The sequence below is a fragment of the Schistocerca gregaria genome, chromosome X (assembly GCF_023897955.1).
Source record: "Schistocerca gregaria isolate iqSchGreg1 chromosome X, iqSchGreg1.2, whole genome shotgun sequence".
Classification (NCBI taxonomy): Eukaryota; Metazoa; Arthropoda; class Insecta; order Orthoptera; family Acrididae; genus Schistocerca; species Schistocerca gregaria.
In genome coordinates, this window is record NC_064931.1 from 805512332 (window position 1) to 805529595 (window position 17264).

Sequence of the window (17264 nt, forward strand, 5' to 3'; positions counted from 1 at the left end):
CGCAACATTGTTATGATAGAATAATGGGTGATAGAGCAGAGAATTTGGTGGTCTGTTGGATTGATGCTAGGTTCATATACTTATGGTGTGGGTTCGATTCCAACTTCTGCTGATGATTTTTGATAAGGGGAGAGATTCTGTTCTCTTCTGGCTACGCCAAGTGCAGAAGGTATAATGGCATTGTGGTCTGAAATTCACGTTAAACATGACATTCCATCTCTACTAAATAGACGTTAGGTTGAATCATAATCAAGTCAGGAGTCGCGTCACGTAGAAACTCTGTCAACAGCAACCTTTCCTATACTAGTTATTTATTTCTAGTGACGAAACAAACGATGTAGGGTCACAGGACACTTATTCCATCTTTTATTAGAGCTTCTGTACGTCGATAAAATTGGTTCTGATCTGGGAATGCACCTCAGACTGCCCTTAACGCAGAATTCGATCCCTTCGTGACAATACAGCTCGACTGCAAAATGTGGTTTGTTCAAAACTGCTGATTCCTTCACATCTCCACACATTGCACGTGAAAGGGTTCGAATCCTGGCCCGGCACTAAAGCTTTCATTATGTATTATCAAGCTCTAGCATAAGAACATCTATCTGCTGGTGGGCAATAATTTTGTTTTTTAATGTATTTTCATTCGTTGTCAACACTAACGGTATCTGACGTTTTTGAGTCCTAGTAAGGCACAGAACTATTTGCGAAATCATTGTAAATTCAAGGATGTTATTCCGAGCTGCTGGTGGAGAGAACTTCGGTAGCTGACATCTCTTTGTGTGCAGCCAACAACGATATGTGTGTGGCTCGTTCCCAGTCAGCACTGAACTCTTCTTCATATTATTTCTCGTTCAAACAGGCTCACATGTCGCTGCTGGTGTAACAAACCTATTTTTAACGTTCGTTGCCTCTAGAATATAACAGCGATAGGTTGGAGTCCTGGGAAAGAAAAAATTAATGTTTAGTCTCGTCATTTCAGTTAAAACATCTCGCTACTGCCGAGAAAATCCGATATGTCACAGTTTATTGTGCTTCGATGACAATCCAATTAGGTTCTGGGTTCTAATCCTGTCCAACACAAAGCTTTCCCTCACTGTATTTCAAGTAAGTTACTTGTGAAGAAGCAATATTTTACATCTCTCGTAGTTCATTAACAAGGACAATAGATGTTGGGTAGGAATTCGCGTCCGTTAACAATGTTTACGTTCTGTAATTTAAAGTTGCTATTTGCTAACTGATACTGTCTAAAACCGAGGTATATCACTGTCTGTATGCCTAGTCAGGAATGACTGTTAGTTTCCGTCAGTCACGAAGTCTTTGGTTAGTCTGCATGACCTGAGTTTGAATCCATATGCAGAACGAGACGGTTCGTCGTGTCGTTTGAAGTTCATACATATTCTCAACTAGCTGCTCGTGAATAACTTAAATTTTTATTCTCATTTCGTGTTAAATGATAAGTACGGTATGTTATTTTGAAGAGGAAATGATGAATACGACGAACGTAGTGCGTGAATTACCGATCTGACGTAATAATGAGAGTGGTAACATTTCGTGTATGTCATTTATTGTAATAAATGTGAACTTACAAGCCTGAAGAACAGTCTTATCTGTGATAAGATGTTCCCTGATATTTGTACTACCCTGATATTACTTTACACCTTGAGCTATTGCGACACAGAGTAGTGTTTTCTAGTGGTGACTTGTTTGAACCATTTTCAATAGTCAAACGACTGTACCGAGGGGCGATTAGAGGACCTGCTAGACAGCTGCGCTATGTGGGTTGCATTCGAATCAGGCGAAATGCAATTCAGGTCGTTCGGATACTTTTGAGCACGACTGTACATACTTACCCGGCAGGCCACTGTACAGTACGTGGGTTAGGATTCCTTGCAGCAGTACTAGTCATTTCCTTTCCTGTTCCACTGACAGACAGAATGAGGGAAAAACGACTGTCTCTGTGCCTCCGATAAGCCATAATTTCTCATAACCTATATTCATGGTCGTTACGAAAGATGTGTGTTGGCAGTAGTAGGATCATTCTGCAGCCAGCTTCAAATGACGGTTATCTAAATTTTCTCAATAGTGTTCCACGAAAAGAATGTTGCCTACCACCCGGAGATTCCCATTTTAGTTCCCGAAGCATCTTCGTAAAACTTGCGTGTTCTTCAGTCATATCGGAGACAAATGGAGCAGCACGCCTCTGAATTACTTCGATGTTTTTCATTAATCTATCCTTGTGTGGATCTCAAGCACGTGAGCAGTATTCGAGAATAGTCACCACTAGTATCATATATGCCGTCTCCTTTACAGATGAAGAACATTTTCCTAAAATATTCTCAATAAACGCAAGCCCACCATTCGCCTTTCCTACCACAATCCTCATATGCTCGTTCGATTTTATTTTGCTCTGCAACGTTACGCCCAGATACGTTACTGTGCCAAGCAAGGAACTATTAATATAGTATCTCAGCATTACAGTTTTTCTTTTTCCACTCACCCGCGTTAACTTATATTTTTCCTACATTTAGAGCTGCCCAGTGTGGCGGATTTAATTGCACTTTATCAAGTTTACCCTTACTTGCCACGGAGACCTGAGATCCGGTATCTAATAAAAATTCAGATAATGCTCCTTTGACGTAATCGGTCAGAAAGAAGTCTACCAGTAATACCACACATGTGCTAAGTCTTTCTGGGAGGGTTGTACGGTGGACGCACTACGCTCTGCCTCGTTTAACTGCGAGGAGTGAGGTCTGCCCTGTGGCTGTCTTCCACGTCCCAGTGTAAATTGCTATCCCTACAGATCTGCTCAGAATATCCAAACTATCTGCATATCCAGCACTACCGTTCTCTGAAATCACTCATCATATGCCCTATATGTCCACATCTAAAACATTTAACATCTGTATTAAATGCGACCTCTTTTTCCCAAAGCTTGGTGACCACATCGGTTTCGGTTAGCATCAGTGCTGTTTCTTCTGCTTCATTTAGAGTATTGTGAAATTCCATCTGAACTCTTTGAGACATTTCTGGCCGTAGACCCCGTAAAAACGCGTGAAGTGCTCTCTGCTCAGCTTCTTGCAAGATGGCTTCGTTAGCATTATCATCTTCCATGAGTTAATATTTATTGAGAATTTTGCAAATACAGTATATATAACTCTCCACTGCATCTCCATACTTTTCAGACACTCTGTTAAGCTGCTCGATGTATTCTTACTCCTATATTGATCCCTCCCTGAAGATATCGGATAACTGCGTTTCCCTAAATTTTTCCTCGCAAATCACATACGTCCTAGCGTTCCCTGTTAGCTTTAGCGTGGCTACACTCAATAGTTTCTCATTACTCCTACTTCCCAACCTAGCGGCTGTGTCCAAATTGTCAAAACGTACAAAGATGTACTCCCCAGAAAATCGTGTAAGCAATGCACCGTTATTGATATCCAAGATTGGTCTACTACAAAGCGTCTTTTTTCTCCTTTGCTTCTTTAGTTTATCTAATTCTGCCTGAAACTAAACTACTTGATTTATTAACTAGTGAATAGTGTCCTGAGCCGAAACTTTCTCCATTTTGCCTATTTATTCCCATACCCAGTATCAGTACACCCAAACAATGAATGGACGAAGAAAGGACAGGCAGACAACCATGCAGACTCAAACAAAACTTTGAATTTGGCGCTTACTAGTATTCTTGGATAGGACCTCACTGCTGCAGAAGATCCAAGTTTCCGACTGCTGTCTTCCAGCTGTCGATCAACTTCTCTATTTTCATCCTCAACGGTCGTCCTGACACAAATTGCAACAAGATGTCTCTGATAGCATAGTGTGGAATAAGATTCTCTGCTGAGGGAGGATAATGGCAGCTGAAGAAGGCCCGATGATGGATACAATCACTTCTTTATTGAGCTTGATTAAAATCATTAGCCCTACGCGAAGAATCTGCTGACTGAGTGTTCCGTTGTTGGGCATGTGGTGCTGTGTGACGAGTTGGCTGTGTTTCGTGGGTGTAGTGAGTGTGGATGGCGGCGGCGACCAGAGGGACATTGGGCTGTGTCACGTTACCAGGCTCGGAGCAATGTGGCGTTCTGCTAGCCCCCCGGCTAGAGCAGAGATGGCTAGACTCTTGCGTGGTACTCTCTGGAAGGCGGCAGAATGTGGAGCTACTCGCAGGCGCACAGGGGCTTAGGCGGTGGGTGGCGATTCGCGTCCCAGCTGAGGTAGTGCGTCATCAAAGCAGCGCAAGTAGCATAGGCTCGATGTCACATCACTGCCCAGCTGTTTGACGACGGTGGGCTCTTTCGAGCGCCCTTAAATACTGCTTCTCCGTGATTTCTGCATTTCACCGAGGTTGGTGTGCCACGCCGAGGCGTCTGGAAGGTGTCGGTGACCTCCTGGCTGTCGTAGCTGGGTTGCAGTACTCCTGCAGGCTGCTTCATGGATCGGTGACAAGTGTGGCCTGTTGAGAAGCTGCTGACCATGCACTCCCTTCGCCGTCTGCGACCTACTTGGCGGTGCACTGGCTTCATCATGACACTCTTCTGATGGTTCCAAGATTCACTTACAACTGCATCCCTTTACACAAGGAATAAGTTATTGTTGCTGCACTGTAGCCATTACTCACTGTCATTTGTATGTGCCTAGGACATATACACTTCGGATTATTTCCGCATCTATTTACGAGTCTTATAATAATGTCACATTACTAATAAAAATGCAGGGTCAATTTTGTTTAGATATCTTAATTATAATTACATGTATTCATTCTACCTGGGAGAACTACCTGGCTGAAAGTGGGGTCACCCAAGAGTAAGTGCAAGTTGTAAAAGATTGATGGACGGGGGAGTAGGGGGATCTTGTTTCTCATTCGTCCAGGCATAAAGGGGCTGGGGTGGGAATGCTTGGTGTTTGAATTGTTAGCAAAGTTTATCCACAAAGGCATCCACATATTTCCTTTGGTGAGCATGTGGGTGTCTTCGAGTTATTACTGGTGCGCCAGCCACCAGGTCGGAGATAATTATTCGTATCACACCTACACAGCTTTCTCTACCATGTGAGGTAATGGGCGAATTGTGGCGCCCTGAAAATATTCCAAGTTCGGAGTTGGGGTGGCCGCCCGGGCCGCTCGGCGTGCGCGGGCCGCTCAGCAGGCCGACCGCGTGGTGCCGAAGCAAGAGGGGTCCAGCCCGGTTGCGTGGCTCGGAGTTCCATGTTGACACTGTGATGAGAACGGTGCTCTGTGTCGATGAAGGAGATGTCTATGCCGGGAGCGGCAAAGATGGCGGACTTTGTGAAACCTTAATGGCAGACATTTCACAGTTCGCACAGAAATTAATGATAGCCATATGAATGATAATACCTCAAATGAAACATGTACATTACCATTATTTGCACGACGATTCTGATGGTGTAACAAGATTTGCAATATTTTTATTAGTTTAAAGTTTAGTATCTGACTTTAAATTGTACAAGTAACACCCAGAAACGAATTTCCAAAATCTAAACGCTTCATCCGATTTCCTCGATCGACGTGCCTTTAGAACGCTATTCGTGTAAACCTAAATTAGTATGAAATACAGGCATGTAACTTCAATAGTACATGAATTATTGGAGATCAAAGGGGATGATTACTATCGATTGCGTCAGGCCATATTTACTCCACAGTTACACGAGAAACGGCATCAGCATCCTTATAAATACACTCCTGGAAATGGAAAAAAGAACACATTGACACCGGTGTGTCAGACCCACCATACTTGCTCCGGACACTGCGAGAGGGCTGTACAAGCAATGATCACACGCACGGCACAGTGGACACACCAGGAACCGCGGTGTTGGCCGTCGAATGGCGCTAGCTGCGCAGCATTTGTACACCGACGCCGTCAGTGTCAGCCAGTTTGCCGTGGCATACGGAGCTCCATCGCAGTCTTTAACACTGGTAGCATGCCGCGACAGCGTGGACGTGAACCGTATGTGGAGTTGACGGACTTTGAGCAAGGGCGTATAGTGGGCATGCGGGAGGCCGGGTGGACGTACCGCCGAATTGCTCAACACGCGGGGCGTGAGGTCTCCACAGTACATCGATGTTGTCGCCAGTGGTCGGCGGAAGGTGCACGTGCCCGTCGACCTGGGACCGGACCGCAGCGACGCACGGATGCACGCCAAGACCGTAGGATCCTACGCAGTTCCGTAGGGGACCGCACCGCCATTTCCCAGCAAATTAGGGACACTGTTGCTCCTGGGGTATCGGCGAGGACCATTCGCAACCGTCTCCATGAAGCTGGGTTACGGTCCCACACACCGTTAGGCCGTCTTCCGCTCACGCCCCCACATCGTGCAGCCCGTCTCCAGTGGTGTCGCGACAGGCGTGAATGGAGGGACGAATGGAGATGTGTCGTCTTCAGCGATGAGAGTCGCTTCTGCCTTGGTGCCAATTATGGTCGTATGCGTGTTTGGCGCCGTGCACGTGAGCGCCACAATCAGGACTGCATACGACTGAGGCACACAGGGCCAACACCCGGCATCATGGTGTGGGGAGCGATCTCCTACACTGGCCGTACACCTCTGGTGATCGTCGAGGGGACACTGAATAGTGCACGGTACATCCAAACCGTCATCGAACCCATCGTTCTACCATTCCTACACCGGCAAGGGAACTTGCTGTTCCAACAGGACAATGCACGTCAGCATGTATCCCGTGCCACCCAACGTGCTCTAGAAGGTGTAAGTCAACTACCCTGGCCAGCAAGATCTCCGGATCTGTCCCCCAGTGGGCATGTTTGGGACTGGATGAAGCGTCGTCTCACGCGGTCTGCATGGTCACCACGAACGCTGGTCCAACTGAGTCGCCAGGTGGAATTGGCATGGCAAGCCGTTCCACAGGACTACATCCAACATCTCTACGATCGTCTCCATGGGAGAATAGCAGCCTGCATTGCTGCGAAAGGTGGATATACACTGTACTAGTGCCGACATTGTGCATGCTGTATTGCCTGTGTCTATGTGCCTGTGGTTCTGTCAGTGTGATCATGTGATGTATCTGACCCCAGGAATGTGTCAATAAAGTTTCCCCTTCCTGGGACAATGAATTCACGGTGTTCTTATTTCAATTTCCAGGAGTGTATATTTATCATCTATGTCTTTGTTTATATCCGATATATTCTGTTCATGAAGAAATTGGTCAATTATTTGCTGTGTTTTAGAAAGCACAGGGACATTAGGATACTGGCTTAATTTTGTTTCTATTCCTTTCATATATGTTTATTTAATTTGTTTATGTATTTAATAATGTGTGTTAGAGCGTGTTTATGGTCCAGCCATAGGAATATTTATTTAATTTCAAGTTGTTTGAAGGTAAATCCAGTATTTCGAATGTGTTTCAAAATGTTTGTGAGTGTGCGTTGGCTTGGAGACATGACAGGAGCACTGTTGCCAATCGCAGAGCTCGTTACTATGGGAGGCGACTACCGAAGTGAATGGAGGGGGAGTTCGGGAATTTCGGCACAAGACACGGAAAGTGCTGGACACCATCCGCGATGGACGCAGAGTCGACAGACAGACTTGGACAGTGGAGCAGTTTGCTCGTGGTCGCGGAGGATAGAAATATTTTGGAGTGCCGACCTGTGCTCTTGTGTGATTTCCATGGCTTCTGCAGTGAAGACGTAGTATGCATACAGAAGTAAATATCTCACGAGCTATGTTGTTCATAACTAATTACGTGAAGTAGGAATCTATTGTTTCCCTGTTATTCAAATTATATTTTATTTAATTGCTGTGACATAGACACCAAAAAGTGTTTTGCAGAAATATACCGCATTCTAAAAACTACTTCTACTGTCGTAACTCATCATTTAAAGTCGTTAAGGTAGTACCTGGAGATTTTATTTAATTGCAATCTTTCATTAATAAATTTATATGTTACATTCATAATTCGCAATTGCCGAGTGATAAAAACCTTCGACCATTCGATTCATGTGTATATTCATATTGTATACTGTAGGCTCAGCAGTATTTAGCTTGTAATGCGGCAACTACATATCCCAGCCACTAGATACCGAAACCAGCTAAAACTTTTAATAGTTCAACTCTGAGTCGTAGCATACGTAGTTGAGGGCCACTACCACACCATCACCCCCTGACATTTTTATTTCAGAAAGCCTGCAATCATGTCAGGGGAGAAGACCTGACTTAGTGTTGGGTAGACATCTAGAGCTCTTCAGTAATCTCGGCTTATATTTGTTGTAATCTTTGAGATTTCCACTGATGTGTTAGGATGTGTTTGCCATTAGTACCGTGGACATGAGCTCTTTCAGTTAGAACTGATACAACAGCTGTGTATTTTGTGTCAGCCCTTAGGTCAGAGATACTTACACCTATAATTATGTAACTTTCTCTACCATGCCTGAGGAGATGAGCTGTATTAGTGTTGGGCAGAAATGTGGAATTTATCGATAATCTAGATGTGTACTCATTGCAGTCTTTGGTACTTCCATCGAAGTGTTGTTGCTGTTTACCGCTATTACTGTGGATTCGTGATCACTAGGTTAGAACTGATACAGCAGCAGTATCTTGTATCAGCCACTAGGCCAGAGAGGATTACACGTATTATAAGGCAACATCTTTGGCCACTGGTGGTTTGAATGCTTACAATGTTCACGGCTATAACCTACACGTTGGAGTTAGAGGGCTGGCGTATCCTGCAGGCAACGTGCTTTTCGCTGCATGATTGCAGTTACTGGTCATGGTCAGTTCTATTTCTAAGCACGTACTTTTTTGTAGCAGTGTGCTACACACACACGTCCGCGCTCGCGCACACACACAATCACACGCAATATCATTGGCTGAAGGCATACGAATTTTCCTACGGTGTCACACAATCTAGCAATGTAGTGGTGAATTAGCAGGGGTTTATCTATCATTCTCATTCATATAGTATCTTTGGTCAGAAATCGGTAGTTCTTATAGAATTTGCTATGGCATCATTTATATGACGTGATGTTACTATTTCTACCAATGTGTTCGTTTCTAAGACATATATTATGACGTCAACACACATGCACAGACACACTAGTAATGTGGTGGCTTAGTAATGATACATAAATCGAGACTATGCTGCATTGTGATTAGCTGAGAGCATCATGCCGTCACTGCGGGGCGACACGGCACGACATTGTGTGTCAGAGTTCACATAATTGGATAAAATGTGTAAAATGCTGGAAAACGAGTGAGAAATATGTAAAATTTGGGAAGAATAACAGAGAATACTTACATATCAGCCAGGTTATGATCTCTGATTATGTCTCGAATGACGAAGTTTTAAACTGTTCTTATGAAATGGATTTTGAGCAACACGACTTAACGTATTTTGTTATTAAGCAATAGACACAGCCTACAATCTTTCCATATGGTACCCACTCAGGTGTCTCAGTTATAAAAGATGAAGATTTGGTGCTTCCAGATGGGGGTGTTTCAACACCAATGATAAATTATTCGAAAACATGCTGCATTGTGATTGTCTGAGAGCATCATGATGTCGGCACGTCGTTGGGAACAATGGGGTGGATCTTTCGTAGTTGAATAAAATAAGAGGAATGTGTAAAAATACGTATAAATCTGCAAAACATGGTAAACATACGAAAATGAGCGAAAATCACGAAAAATGAGGAAAATACAAAAATATGGAAAATACGGATAAATACGTTAAATTCTGGAAGCATAAGAGTATCTGCCAGGGTATTTCTTTGCAGGTACGTCGGATGGCACAACATTAAATTGTTATTAACGAATACCCATAGTCTAGACCTCAAGTGACATGACCTAACATGATTTGCGATTAACAAATAGACAGATGCTGATCCTCTCCATATACTGCCCAGCTCCTGAGTGCAGTCCAACAACTCAAGTTTCCGTGTTATAAAAGATGAAAGTGGGGAGGGGTTGGAGGAGGAGCCACATTTATCCAGGTGGAGCGATGGGCATCCTGACATTTTATTTTGCTCGCATTGGCTGAGAGAGGTTTCCTGCCTATTTAATGTCATGTCACACAACTGTCTAAGGCTTTGGGGAGTTCCATGGGTGGCTTTGATCAATTCCTGGTGCTTCCTCAGGGAAGATTGAGTGTGTGTGTGTGTGTTGAGGTGGCGGGGGGGTGGGGGGGGGGGGGGGAGGGGGCGCATCACCAAGAAGCCCAATTGGATAACTTGAGAGCGGATGTGTAAAATGACACTGCATGTTATAAGATCATTATCTGCTCTTGTACTGACACGGATAATTTATTAATATCAGTTTATATATGTATGTACCACCTGTGTCTTCTTCCAATGTCTCAGCTATAAAAGATGAAGATTTGTTGCTTCCAGATGGGGTGTTTCAATACCAATGATAAATAATGCGAAAACTTGTAGCATTGTGATTGTCTGAGAGCATCATGATGTCGGCACGACGTTGGGAAGAATGGGGTGGATCTTTCGTAGTTGGATAAAATGAGAATATTAGGAATTTACACAGTCCGTTTACAGTTAAAGGCTCTTAAACGGATACACTCTAAAAAATATTAAAACAAATTTTCCAGTAATTTATTACAGAACTTAAATTATCCGGAAGCTTTTTTGAGTAGTTTGTGTATGGATTTAAATAATGATAGTCTACTGTTTTAGAACTTTTGACTTTGAGTAGTGTTTCGCAAACACATAGTAGCAACTCTTAAGGCTGCACCTTGAAATGCCTGCTAGCACCATTTAGCAGAAGTTTGGAGGCGCAGCAGATTTTATGGGCTGCCGGAAGGCACAAATCTCTAAATCTAAGGGAGTCATACCAATGTCTACAGCCAAAAGTTTAATGTTCCACTGCTTACAACAAGGAGAATTAATAGTGGACGAACTTTCATTCTCGAATTCTCATCTCTGTAATGAGTCATTAGTAAATATTTAGTACCAATCTTTTGATAGTGTTACAGATACTTTTTCCTCCTGACATTCGAATCTCTTCTCTTTAGTAAAATTATGTGAAGTTTTTACATACATTGCTAGAGTGTATTAGACTATGACAATATGAGCTTCATCATCTAGCGAGATTTTCAGGAACGAGTAAAGAAAATACATTTGCCGGTCGCTGACAAATTCTTTGATTGATAAAGTATGTTTTATTTACAAGCTGTTTTGTTACTTGAGGTGCACTTAGACGGTTTCCACAAGATAAAGCTGCCAAAACCACCGATTTAGAGATACAGTTGAAGGAGAGAAATAATCTGTTGGACTCTGCTCGTCGTTCGAGAATATGAAAACATTGGTAATAAATTCGCAGTCTTTCCTAGTATTGAAACGACAAGTCGTCCCTGTGAATTTGTAAAATGCTTTGAAGTAATGCTGGAAATGTGCAACACATAACCAATGGGCCTGGTGAACCTTAGTGGACTTGCGATCTTCAAGCAGTTTCAGGAAATAATGGTAGAACCACTATCTTAATATCTGACAAAAAATTAATTTCTTGCAATTATTCCATTTTTTGTAACACAATGATTCATCCACTTGTAAAAATAATATTTTCCAGAATGACATATGCATGACGATAATGAGATTATGAATTAAGGCTGAATTTTAATTCTGACAGCATAAGACAGTGTTTTATAACACTGTTATGCTAGTAGACGAAGAAATCAAATGTTTTGACATAAATTACAATTTTGTGAATAAATTCGGCACATAAAAGCCAATAACGTATCATCGACCTTTCATTTGATAAATATTAATAGGAAAGAGCTTCATGTAAGAGAATGAGCGCCATGAATATTACCCTCTTCAAGTTCACCTGCAGAAAAATATGTTCATTCATATTTAATATGTCTGGTACACGTAATTAACGACACAGAATGCTGAAACTTGTTACAGTATGTAATGGCAGCTTGCGGAAGGTGAGTAAGTATTGACGCGTCTATCTTTGGCGTTACATGGGTTCTGCATCAGATAAAAGTCGTACTCAGGACCCGGAAAGTGAAGAGGTTGAAAACTTATATGTAGTCATAGTGGTATTCATAGCACGAAGAGTGTTTATGGTCCAAAAAGGAACTGGAATAAATGAGTTATAGAGAGATTTTTGAGGATATAGGAACTTTGGTGAAGCTTAGAACCTGATTGAAACAGATGCTAGAATCAGTACACAATACCAGTACACAGTACCTATTTGTAAAACAATGTGAGTCGTGTAGAGAAGACTATAGGAGTAATCTATATCAGCTGAATAAAATTACATCCATGTGAGTGCATACACTGTACACCATACAGAATTTTTTTCATTATTGGTTCTTTAGTTCCTACATTTGTTATATATGTATATTTTAAAGAAACTATCTGCATTAGAAATATTTTCATTATAAATCTATCTGAGCGTATCAGATTAATATATCCTCTAATTTAAAGTCATAATTTTTATCCTTATCTATCATATACTGTCACCTACTTAATGGATGCATGGAATATGAAAGCATCCCGAAGGCAGAAACACTCAGACAAATGTTTTAATGACCATAATGCAAAATTAAGTTACATATAATTTCAGGTTAATATTTTGCATCAGCTGGAATGATACTTCTTTGTGAAATATTTGTACACACTTACTGGAATGTAAGAAGAAGCATTTGTAAACTCTTCCATATGATTCATAATAGAAAGTTTTGGTGCCAAATCTTCTAACTGTTTATTCACTAATTCAGTTTTCTGTTGCAAATTTTCTTCAAAGTCTGTCTTGTATTTGTCGTACATCTGAAAGAGAGAAATCGTTTAATGGGAAACGTCTGTCATCTATAGATTTTTTATTGACACTGAATAAAATTTACATACAAGCAGTAGTATTCCAAAATGAAAAACAAGTATGAATGCGCACAAGTATGTAGTCAACAGCGTTAACACTGAAATCTTTTATAGAACATACTCTGAAGCGTAATATCAGGAATGATGGAGTCTGTGTCAATAAGCAAGTAATCTAATATTCTGCTCCTAATATTATTACCGCATGGCATTGCTGATGGGAACTCAGCATACAACATGTGCTTTATTGTCACCACAAAAGAATTTATTTGTTTATTTATTCATGCAGGAATACACCTTGCACCTACTTGCACAGCTTCTCACATTTCTTTCGTTCTGTTTCAGTTTTTTGATAGAAACACGTTTACAACTACGTATTGAACCGCTGTAGTATTGAATTATTTCTTCATACATTAATAACCTGACAGAAAATATTTATATTAACCTAAGAACTTTTTCAGATAATACTGTTATTTGTGATGGCGTTCTGCGTGGAAGAGCCAGCACAGATCTCCAGTCCGATATTGTTAAGATTTGCAACTGGTGCAAAGTTGGCAATTTGCTTAAACTTCTGGAAATAACTGTACTCTTCAGAAAATGCAATGACAGAGTTTCTTATGACTGCAAAGTCATGCAATATCAATTACTGAAAAGTGGGGGTCATTCAACTCACACAAACACATGTGTGTAGGAAAAGAATTATTAGAGATATGAAATAAAATGATCACATAGGCTCAATGGTAGGTAACGCGTGTGGCAGACATCGATGCATTGGTGTGATACTGGAAAAATTCAGTCAATCTACAAAAGTTGTTACCTACAAAACGCTCATGCGGCTCAGCCTATAATACTGCTGAAATACACTCCTGGAAATGGAAAAAAGAACACATTGACACCGGTGTGTCAGACCCACCATACTTGCTCCGGGCACTGCGAGAGGGCTGTACAGGCAATGATCACACGCACGGCACAGTGGACACACCAGGAACCGCGGTGTTGGCCGTCGAATGGCGCTAGCTGCGCAGCATTTGTACACCGACGCCGTCAGTGTCAGCCAGTTTGCCGTGGCATACGGAGCTCCATCGCTGTCTTTAACACTGGTAGCATGCCGGCGACAGCGTGGACGTGAACCGCATGTGCAGTTGACGGACTTTGAGGGAGGGCGTATAGTGGGCATGTGGGAGGCCGGGTGGACGTACCGCCGAATTGCTCAACACGTGGGACGTGAGGTCTCCACAGTACATCGATGTTGTCGCCAGTGGTCGGCGGAAGGTGCACGTGCCCGTCGACCTGGGACCGGACCGCAGCGACGCACGGACGCATGCCAAGACCGTAGGATCCTACGCAGTGCCGTAGGGGACCGCACCGCCACTTCCCAGCAAATTAGGGACACTGTTGCTCCTGAGGTATCGGCGAGGACCATTCGCAACCGTCTCCATGAAGCTGGGCTACGGTCCCGCACACCGTTAGGCCGTCTTCCGCTCACGCCCCAACATCGTGCAGCCCGCCTCCAGTGGTGTCGCGACAGGCGTGAATGGAGGGACGAATGGAGACGTGTCGTCTTCAGCGATGAGAGTCGCTTCTGCCTTGGTGCCAATTATGGTCGTATGCGTGTTTGGCGCCGTGCAGGTGAGCGCCACAATCAGGACTGCATACGACCGAGGCACACAGGACCAATACCCGGCATCATGGTGTGGGGAGCGATCTCCTACACTAGCCGTACACCTCTGGTGATCGTCGAGGGGACACTGAATAGTGCACGGTACATCCAAACCGTCATCGAACCCATCGTTCTACCATTCCTAGACCGGCAAGGGAACTTGCTGTTCCAACAGGACAATGCATGTCCGCATGTATTCCGTGCCACCCAACGTGCTCTAGAAGGTGTAAGTCAACTACCCTGGTCAGCAAGATCTCCGGATCTGTCCTCCATTGTCATGTTTGGGACCGGATGAAGCGTCGTCTCACGCGGTCTGCACGTACAGCGCGAACGCTGGTCCAACTGAGGCGCCAGGTAGAAATGGCATGGCAAGCTGTTCCACAGGACTACATCCAGCATCTCTACTATCGTCTCCATGGGAGAATAGCAGCCTGCATTGCTGCGAAAGGTGGATATAGACTGTACTAGTGCCGATATTGTGCATGCTCTGTTGCCTGTGTCTATGTGCCTGTGGTTCTGTCAGTGTGATCATGTGATGTATCTGACCCCAGGAATGTGTCAATAAAGTTTCCTCTTCCTGGGACAATGAATTTACGGTGTTCTTATTTCAATTTCCAGGAGTGTATGTAGGCTAATAACAAGCCAGATTAACGGAAGACATACATAGAAAGACAGCACAGATTTTACGGGTTTGCTTAACTTGATTTTTTTGTTTTAATTACATTAGATACTTTTTTTCAAATCTTAGTTTTAACTCCTATTATACGACCACTATACTACAGTTCTGACGAAGAAGCTGTTGAAAGGTTAAATAAAAGCAAAAGTCTTCAAATAAGTTTTCCCACTTCTTTCATCAATATTTTTCACGAACTTGAAGGTTCTCTGGTCTTTTTTCTTGGGCATTTACAACTTCTTTCCAGCATAATTGCAATTCCGTACTAAGGAAATACGCACTGTTGCAGTGTATCTCAAACCATACTGTGATACTCCACTGAATCGTGAGTGTGAAAAATTAGCACAAAATAATCGTGTACTTCTATTATTCGTGAATACAAACTGACACGCGGAGCAGTGGCTAACGGGAATGACCGCAAAGGCATTTCCCATTTACACAGTCGCTCCCAGAGGCCTCTGTAGTGCGTGTCAACCTGGACTGTGCATATTATGCACCAACTTTCTATAGGTTACCTGTAGGTGGCGTAATGTACTACCGCGTACGACTGTCACTTGTTCCCTTACCGCTCTAGTTAGCAATGGTGCGCAAGGCCAAAGAGCCTCGAAATGAAGTGGAATCTCTATAATTTTATCTTCATTGTTTTTTCACGAGATATATGTAGGAGAAAGAAATATGTTGGTGACTGTTGTAGGAAGAGACACTCTCGCAGTTCCAAAAGCATACTACCTCGCCGAATACAACGCCTCTCTTGAAGAGTCAGTCACTGGAACTGAATGAGCACTTCCTTATAGTTTCGCGCTTAATAAACCAATCCGTGACGAAACGTGGTACACTTCTTCATACTTTCCCTGTTTCTGCCATAAATACTACTTGGTAAGGTTCCCAGAAAAAGGAGAAACGCTCGAACAAGGCTTCTGTAAGTTATGTCACTTATGGGAAGATTCCTTCCTCAAGCTTTTTCCAGTAAACCTCAGCTTTGCAAATGCCTTCGCTACAACTAGTTTAATGAGATAATTCCACTCTAAATCTCTCCGTACACATACTTCCAGATATTTAGTAAGTGTCAGTTTGGTTTTTGTATACCGTATTTTATGCCGTAGCGGGTTTCGACTAGCCAATGGTTGTCTTCGGACTAAAGGCACATGTAGCACACATTGATGTGCTTTTAGTCTGAAGATGACCATTGGAAATGTTCATATGATTATTTCGTATAAAATATAAAAAACATAATCAATAAAACTTTCTCCATGGACAGTGTATCATTTTTTCCGAAATGTGTTTTCCAGTGGTTGTTTGTCAGCAGTGTGGCCTAACAATGAAGGTTATTATCATATATATTTTGTAATACGTTCAAGGTCAACTACCTATCCTTGAACCAAGCGTCTTTCTGCGTTCCGCTACAGTTTTCTCATGTTGAGACTTCGCCATACAGATCATTATCATCAATCGAAAATCTCATGAAGACGTTATGAATCAAAAAACGTACGAGACTAGTGCAATATTCCACAATATTTTACAAAGCGAGTTTTGGCAGAACGCCAGCGTCGGGTACATAGATAAACATATGTGGCTGTGAATTATTGTGGGATCAAAGATTTTAAAATAGCGCAGTTACTGAGAATTTCGGTACGTTCCAAAGGCGACATATGTTAATGTTTGCCTGAAACGAGCTGAATTATTTCAGTTTAAATGCGGTGTAAGATTCTTAGGTTAAATAAAATATGCGAGACGTTAAATAATAAATTACATGAAAAATTTAAACTGTTGTTCTACTAAGAAAAAGAAGTGAACAACATGTAGTGAACTTTGGAGTTATATTCCGAGGGGATGACTGAATAAGAAAATGTACAATATGATAGGTCAGACTAAAAAGTAAAAAATTTAAGACGGCATCTGAGACTACAGTAACTGAAATAGAGGAAGCGCAGCCTACTGAGTGGAAGGGAAAATTTACAAAATGGTTGGAATGGGAATACTAGTAGTATCTGCAGTTAGAAGTGAAGTGTAAGGGATTGTGCCTGATCATTCAGTACTAAGTGCGGACAAGTGGACTTTCGTTTAGTAATTTCCATGATTTCTAGGTAGCTCATCTCCCATTCTTTGTTATGTAAGGCGTCATTTTGTATCTTGTAACTGT

The 17264-nt window shown here is 42.5% G+C and overlaps 1 protein-coding gene across 1 annotated transcript in view; it reads right to left on the reverse strand.

Annotated features, from left to right (window-relative positions):
• Positions 1–17264, reverse strand: part of LOC126298331 (dynein axonemal heavy chain 7-like) — a 1150327-nt gene that overhangs the window by 1099116 nt on the left and 33947 nt on the right. The window contains exon 3 of the mRNA XM_049989626.1: positions 12603–12746. Within this exon, the coding sequence (XP_049845583.1) occupies positions 12603–12746 (144 nt within the window). The remainder of the gene's footprint in view (positions 1–12602; positions 12747–17264) is intronic.